At 36.0% G+C, this 8,751-nt stretch overlaps 1 protein-coding gene across 4 annotated transcripts in view; it reads left to right on the top strand.

Annotated features, from left to right (window-relative positions):
• Nucleotides 1-3,758, top strand: part of Nav3 (neuron navigator 3) — a 772,995-nt gene extending 769,237 nt beyond the window's left edge. For all 4 annotated transcript variants that reach the window (XM_019209835.2, XM_033763794.1, XM_010639521.2 and 1 more), the window contains one exon: nucleotides 1,890-3,758. In XM_019209835.2, coding sequence (XP_019065380.1) covers nucleotides 1,890-2,009 — 120 coding nt within the window. In that variant the 3' untranslated portion in view covers nucleotides 2,010-3,758. The remainder of the gene's footprint in view (nucleotides 1-1,889) is intronic.
• The last annotated feature ends 4,993 nt before the right edge of the window (nucleotides 3,759-8,751 follow it).

Genomic DNA, 8,751 nt, shown 5'->3' on the forward strand with positions numbered 1-8,751 from the left:
AAAAAAAAAAAAAAAAAAAAAGAAAGAAAGAAAGAAAGAAAGAAAGAAAGAAAGAAAGAAAGAAAGAAAGAAAGAAATGACAGACATTGTGAAAATGGGATGGGAACAAAGTAGAGGAGAAGGAGGAAAATGCTTTTGTAGAGAACTTTGTTCTCTAACATTGATAACAGAATCGTGTTATCCCTTTTCCACCTGAAAATTCACCATTCTTAAGAAGTAGACACTGGTAAATAATTGTTACACTGTAGTACTTTAACAACGGTCAGCATTCAAGTTGTACCAAACAGTTGGGACTGAGATAGAATCACATCCCTTAAACAGATCTCATTTTCCATTTCCACTCTTGGTAAATCAGGCAGGTCCTCAAAACACAGTTCTGATTTACTAATCAGCTTCGCCCAAACATTTGAACATATGGCCAGCTGCAGTAAGGGATGATGGACTGACAGAAGAAAACGGATAGGGACTATGAATGTGCGTGAAGTGAGGGGCATATGAGTGTGGAGGGGTTGGCTTTTTAGGGTTGCTGAGTCTGAGAGGTTATCACCAACTATTTTAATTTCCTATTTTCTTGTAGCTGATTTGATACAGAGAGTTATACTGAAAATTATGTTGAAGAATATTGTCCTGTGAATTATTAAGTGACTTCAAGATATTATATAACCGTGGCCTCTTTGTCAGAAAGACAAATTCTTGCTGAAACTGATTATTATAAGTTTGTTTACTTTATACTATGTTTATTTATTAAACACAGATTTTACACGAAGCGTACAAATATAAATATATATATATATATTTTTTTTAATTTATGACCAAGGAATCTTGTTTTAGATTTTTTCCTTTCATTTTTCTAAGAAGAAAAAGAACAACTTTGATTACTATATAGAATAATATTCATATGCATTAGACAATATAAAGTTTATTACGATATATAGAAACCCTTGAAAAGAAAGCAAGTGTACTACTCACATGAAGATACTTATCTATTTTCCTGTGCTTTCTAAAGTTGTTAAACCTTCAGTTTGTCTGCAACTGCTTTGAAACAATCATTTATTTTTAGCTTCTATCGTGAACAGTGGAGCTGCAGATCTATCAAAACCCAAGCAATGTGACTGCCTTTTGTTTCATAATACATTGAGGAGCTCTCTTTGTCCCCAGGTGCTTTCATGCATATGTCCCTTTTACTAGAACAAACATTACCCATCTCCTACAAAGCTGGGAAACTTGAGACAGCCTCTTCTGTTCCAGAGGTGGCTTTTGTTTCCAGTGATGTATCAATCATAGTTTAGCCAGAAATTCAACAACAAAAACTTGACAGTGATCCTTTCCTTCTCCCTCTTTAAATGCTCATGGTTCACTTCATTTAGTCACCTCCTCTTGAGGTCAGCTCCTAAACAGCAGATGGTGGTTTGTGTGCAGCAGCTGGCTTTATTCCACTTCATCCCCTCCTTCTCCCAAGAGACCGTGTGTGCGCGCCCGGGTGTGTATCTGTGTGTATGAACATTGTCGACTTTCACTTGCCATTCAGTGCTCTCTGCTTCTCCTAGCCAAAAAGCTGGAAAGCTTGGCATACCTTCCAGCAGCCAACCCAGATGTCCAGCTGTGATACAGTTTCCTTTTCCAGTCTCTCTGCTGCAGCAATATTCATTCACAGCCCCAATGAAAGAGTTAGCTAGCAGCCCTATTTTGTCCCCATGGTTTGGCAGTGTGGTATGTTTGGGAGAAATAGTGTAGAAGCCAGGGGCAATGACTTAAAACCTGAAACTGTTTTCTTATTTCACTTGGGTGGGATGAGTTGCTTCTTCCATGAAGCTTGTGCTATGTTTGTTCTGGGGCTCACTGACTCAATGGATCATTGCCCACATAGATGTCTCTTTCTCTTTCTTCAGATGAATATGCTGATGAAACTTCAAGAAGCAGCCAATTACTCGGGCACACAAAGCTGCGACAGTGATAGCACCAGCCACCACGAAGACATTTTGGATTCATCTCTTGAATCTACCCTCTAGAGGGTGAAAATGGCTAGGGGAAATGGAATTGTTTCTTTTGAAAGGTATTTTCACTAAACCACTGCCAGTATGAAAGCACCCCGTTCCAAGGCTCTGACCCAGAGTCATGGTCTCCAAGGAGGCAGCAGAGCCAAGTCTGTCTGAACCGCCAAGATGCTAAATTGAAATGGGGGCTTTATTTTACTTCTAGGCATTTTTATATCCATGGAGTAATAGAAGTCTCCATTATTCAACTGGAAAGGACCCTAGCGATGGGCAACTGAATAGATTGCACATAGGATAGCCAAACTGGACTTTATTTTTTTCCTCTTAAAAAGTTTACAATGTAGACCTTTTTTTGTCCCTTTCTCTTGTTTCCTCTAATGGGCTTTCTCCCCAGGTAGAGTCCATTCCTCTGATCTATCCAACCTCCTTTGTGCCACATGGTGCTGGTCACAGGGCTCCAGTAGTGTTTGTGTTGTGCGCCCACCCCATTCCAGATCGAAGCCAAGAGGCCCGTCCTCCATAAGCACAAATGGAATTGTGCAACCACCAGAAAAACACTACTGTGGCAAGCTGGAGAAGTGCCAATGTAATTCTGACTGCCATATTCTCATCATGTGCTCCACCAACTTTTTAGTGTGTAAGTTACAGGTTTTATAAGGTTGTTTTTACCACAGTGGTCTTTTTAAACCACCTGCCCACTCCCTTAACAAGAGTTTTATACCAATTATAGGTCAACACTGAAAAAGGCTTCTTAGGGCTTTATTTGTTTGAGCCTTTTCAGTGAAAGAAGGAACACTTCCTATGGTGCTGTCTCACTGCCTTAAAACAGATTTCTACAAAAGTAACAGTTGGTTTAAATCCTAAACCGTTGGTAATTTCCACTGTCTTTTCATTTACAACCGAGCGATGCCAGTTAACACAACAGTTTCATCTCTATATATCACTCTTTTTTCTGTTCTTTAAGAAATGGATAGGAGAAAGATCAGTATTTTTTGCCTTGTGAATAGGTTGCTTTGCCTATCCGCCAAACTCTTCTAGTAATCCAGAAACCCTCTTTGACCATCACTTAAGAGCAGAGACATGTGGCTAAATTCTATGTGAAAGAGTTCCAGAAGGTGGGAGATTTTGAATTCTGGTCCAGCAGAGCTGGAAGCACTAGATGCAGCATGAGCACAACTATTTGGCTTTCCTTCCCTGTTCTTTTGTTTCTCTCTCTCTCTCTCTCTCTCTCTCTCTCTCTCTCTCTCTCTCTCTCTCCTCTTTAATTAGTTTTGACGCATGTTGTTTTGATTGCTATTCTTGTACATGAGAAATTCAGCATTGAAGAACACTGAAGCAGTAAAGTCACTGTGGAAGAGGAAGCATATATACTGTAAAGGAAGGTTAGATTTGCACAGTCTACTGGGTAGGTATTGTAAATAATACTTTTTTAAACTTGCACAAGTCAAAACAAACACAAACAAAATTGTATTTTACCCTGTTGGTGTAAGAGGTGTTTCACTTGCTGAGATTTCCTGTACGTTGCAAACAAATACAGAATGCAAACCCTTGAAACTGTTATTATCTGGTGTATTTGTCCTGTATTTACAGTTGTTATGACTATGCAGGAGCTGTCAGTGCTAGAGTGAGCATGCTTCAAACCTGTACATGAAGCCAGTACATTTTTGGATAAGTGAAACTGTCTAAAAGTACATCTGTTGTGGCAGGCTTTAAAGAGAGTGCACAAAAACTGATCAGCCACTGGAGAAGTTACCACCACACACAGAGCACAGGTTTTAAGTTTATGAAACCCAAGGGCTAGGCCATGGTGTAGACTTGTTCTATGCATGTGCAAATGTGTGACTTTCAGGATGTGTAAACGGTGCTACCCTCTGTGACCACCCATGGGTCAGTTGCTAAAGAACAACAACAGCACCACATGACATCGGTGCAGTTTTCAGAGTGTCACTAAGCATATAGGTCCTTACACGGTGCTATTGCCCTGAGGGAAATCTGAACTGAATATATGCACATAGAATTGTCACCTTGACTTTGAAGCCTCAAACATGGTTCAAATCTGTTGTGCAACATCAATATATGTAGCTGGGTGAGTGACTAGTTGCCGTTGTATAATATGTGATCGAAGAAAATTGCTAATCTTTCCCTGCCATTTTGAGAAACACAGTCCGAACATGAGCATAAACAGAATATCCTGCAATACATCCCAGTAGGTCCACCTAGTTTACAACTTAAACTAGTTTGTGAAACATTTGTCTGTATACATTTTATATTTTGTACATTTTTGATGTAACATATCATGTAAATAGGCAGAAACAGTGAAATAAATCATCTGAAAAGTTTTGTAGTCTTTGTAAAGCCCCGACAATAAGTACTTGGTGTCAATGGACTTAACTGGATGATGTATTTTCTATTGGTTTATTGTTCCTCTAGCTTGTAAACCAGCTTGCATATATTTTTTTGCAAATGTGCACCCTGTATCTGTCTAAATTATTACTTTGCCATTAAAGTGGAATTATTTATTGACAACAGGTGTGGTGTTTGTGTGTCGAGAAAAATTAGATGATTAAGCCTAAGGAAGTGTCAAGCTTTAATATGCCATCATTAGAGATTTGTGTGAATTTATATTTTATATACATCATAGGAAGAGCTCAAAAGCTTTAAAGCAGATAAACTAAAAGTGTAGATACAACTCTTAACACCAAAGTTATTTATTCAATTAATATTTTTAGAAAATTCTGAATAGTCCTCCTATACGCCTGATGATAAAATAAGAATATAAAATAAAGGAATATATAATGAGTTAAATCAACTCATTAAATGTTTCTTTGTTGTTATTGAATTAACTTCTTTCATGCTCTTTTGGCTCTAAAGGTTTTTTTAAGGCAAAGTAGTTGTTTGAGTAGTGGTTTATTTTTCAATAGAGAAGATTTCCAACTGAAAATAACTTCCTTAATTTACAATTTCCTTCAAAATAGCTTCAGTTTCCTTAACCCTGATAATCTCAATGTAAATTTGGATAAGTATGGTTTGAATTCTGAAACAGGAAAATTTTAGATTTAGGACAATCATAGAACAGAAAGGGGTATTAGTTAAATGGCTCAGTCTTGCATCATGAATTATAATTAATGCATTTATTCTTTCACTCAGTTTGGGAGATACAGAAAATTTCCACAATTTATTTTACTCAAATAAACAGTGAATTCATCCTAAATTTAAAGTTGGTGGTGTAGCTCCATGACAGAGTGCCCCTGGAACGCTAAAGGCCCTGGATTCAATCCCCGGTGCACATGCATAAAACCACACACACACACACACACACACACACACACACACTACTCAGAAGATTTTCATTGAATACTACATTTTCCCAATATATAAAGCACTTAGAAAATTGTCTATTACATTTTAAATGCTACACAAGGGCTAGGCATTATTATTATTATTCAACAAAAGTTTACTACATACCTGATCCATGCCAGGGAATTTTCTTCAGAGTCAGAGGCATGAATACAGACCATGGTCCTACAGGAATGACTTACAATGGGTAGTGAGATCTCTGTCCCCATACACTGCTTACTTCTCTACAGCCAATGAAAAGCCCACGAATGGTCACTCCACTGAAAAATGCTGCAAGGTATTTTTGGACAGTGTTAGAATCAATGATATTAAAAAATTATGTTTGTGGAGAAATATATTTCACCTTTTGGACTTTCACTTTTTTAAAAAATATTATTCTTATTAAAAAAACACTCAAAAATATCTATTACTGTGTCTTTCAGCAGAGATGTTTGAAGAAGCTCCAATTGTGTTTATTTTGTTTTGCTTTTTGCTGGAGTTGGGAGTAATGACTAATAGGTAATATATCACACTACTGAGTTCAATATTATGTTTTAATTTAGTAAAAGTCATTTGGATAAATAATCATTAGAGGATCTCTTTTCCACTCTTTTCCAGTGTCTGGGTAAGTATATATTGCTAAAGTGTTCTTAAGGAAAATATATTCATACAAATTAAACATTATCACAGTATAAACAAGACTCTTAGAGGGAAACAAAATTCCTCAGGTTATTTATTTTCTATAAAATTATGAAAAGTATATTAAGCTTTCCTTATCATTAGAATTTTTAATAGTTGATGTTTATTTTATAATGACATGGTAGAGTTATAGTAATGAACAACTGATTAAATAATTTTTACATTGATTATATGTTAATATTTTTGATATATTGGACCATATTAATTATAATATTAAAATTAACTCTCCTAACTCTTTTTACTGCTTTCATATGGCTACTAGAAAATTTTATAATAATTAAGTTGCTCATTTTTGTGTCTCCCTTGTTAATGTTATTTTTGTTGGATTATACTCATATGGAAAGGATTAATCTTTACAAGATGGCAATGTGATTGTCTCCTCCATTTCATTTGTATTTTGGTTTTTACAAATGAGTTGAGGGAGATAATCTTGATTTTGTGTATCCCTGGGCCTCCTCTTATGTCGAGTCCATCACTTCTATTTTGGTTCTGCTCTCTGTGACATCTTGGAACTTAGAAATAATTATTGAATCAAGAACAACATCAACTTTCTGGAAAATATAGCTGGGATCATGTGCAAAGTTTTATTATCATATTGCTGCAAGGTAAAACCTGTATGAAGTTAACATAAAGTTCTGTTTCCTAGGAGAAACATTTATGGAAAATGTCATTGAGACAAAACAGGAAAAAAAATGACTTCTTTAAATATTCTCAGACTATTGCCAGGTGGATGGCTGAGTAGTTCCCAAAGGCAAATATTAATCTCATAACTAATTAAATCACTATTGAAAATTGCTTAAGTTTTATCAGAAGTCTGATTTATTCATAGGAGATCCCAAGCTACATCAAGCAACAACATTCTGTCTAGACCGGCTTTAGAAAGATATTTTTCTATAATTTATTTTCTCTTACCTCAAGGCCTTTACATATTCTCAAATGCCATTTCAAGTCATTAATGCCTTAGACAAAACTTCCTGATTCCTAAGACTAAGTCAAGAATCCAAATTATTTGCTTTTGTGGAATTTGTGTGTATGTATATATACATAGTATCCTGCTTAGCATGCTGTAACTTCAGGCTTAGAATATATTTCACTCTCCATAAATATGTATTGAATAAAATTATTGCCTTTTTTTTCTGGTGGTACTGGGGACTGAACTCAGCTTTCATGCTGACCTATATTCAAACTTTTTATTATTATTTTTAAAATTTTGAGACAGACTCGCCCTAAGTCACTAAACTGCCTCAGCAAGCTTAAAACTTGCAATCTTGCCTTAGTTTCTGAGAGCGCTGAGATTACAGGCCTATGTCACCACGCCCCCCCAATGAACTTTACCATATGTCCAACAATCCCATTAAGTTTTACTAGAACCATGTACAGGCATGGTGCTCTCTAGGAAGCCAGGCTGCAAATTAGAAAACTAAACGGTGACCAAAGGATCAGATTCTCCCTAAAGACCCGAATTATCCATTAAAGACAGAACATTGCCTCATACTTAAGAAAATTTACCCTTTTAAATGTGATATACTCAATATTTCCTATCAGGTTTTCTTTTTCTTTCTGCTTTTCAAGCCTTCTTTTTTTTTTTCTTTTTATTGAATATATTGGTATATTCTAGGTATACAGTACAGTTACATTCATTACTGGGATCTTGTACCTTTACATGACAGGTCTTAGTTCTCATTTTTTCCCCTTGTCCCTGCCCTCCATTCACCCCCTCCTCCCCTCCCCATTTAGAAACACTTTAATTCTATTTTTTCATTTTCTCACATTTTTTTTCTTTTCCCCTATTCCCCTTCCCCTACCCTTCCCACTTTCCCTACACCTTTAGCCCTTTTCTTCCTATTTCACATTGTTAATTGTCCCATTAGGATCTTATGTACTATTATAGTTTTTCACACCAGATAAACTATATGGTATTTACACATGTGTGACTTATTTATTTCACTCAGGAATATATCCTCAAAATATATCAAGCTTTCTTTAGATGTCTTAGTTATATATATAGTGCAATTTAAATATGTGAGTTTTTTGGAGGAACAAAGAAAATACACCAAGCAGTTGCAAATGTAATGCTAGGGTCTAGAAGACAGGTGGTAGCTAAAAGATCAGAATAATAATCGGTAGCATAAAAACCAGAAGTGAAGATGTGAATTTCACTTTAGGAAGATTCTCCACAATAAAGATCTCAACCAAGTAAAGAAGACTGAAATGGAGATCAAAGACTTGAGGGATGCAGTGGAGATCTTTAGTGTTCATTTGGTTTTTACTTTTCAGTTTTCTAATATACTTGTCTGCGTTTAATGTCACTTTTTTTTTTTTTTTTTTTTTGTACCGAGGATCAAACTTGGGATCTTGTGCTTGCAATGCAGGCAGCAGAACAACTGAGCTAAATCCCCAGCCTTAATGTCACATTTGTACAAAAAAGTATAATGTAAGTGAAAACCATTGAATTAGGAGTTCAAAAAGCTCTGCTTTGTGATGTCTTCTGTAAGAATCATCTGATCTATCATCTTTGTTCTTGTAGATTTTATACCCTAAGCTGGCGACCGATAATAAAATGCACCTGATGTAACTGCAACAGTTCTATCCAATGTTTGTGATACAAATAATATGTATCTATCAGATATCTCCATAAGTACAAAGTCTGGAAATCTAGTCATGGCCCATCCAAAGCATTGTATGGTTATGATTATGTTATGGTTTAGATCAAGAATAACTC

This window comes from Fukomys damarensis, unplaced genomic scaffold, assembly GCF_012274545.1.
Source record: "Fukomys damarensis isolate Sample0158 unplaced genomic scaffold, DMR_v1.0_HiC HiC_scaffold_15, whole genome shotgun sequence".
Lineage (NCBI taxonomy): Eukaryota > Metazoa > Chordata > Mammalia > Rodentia > Bathyergidae > Fukomys > Fukomys damarensis.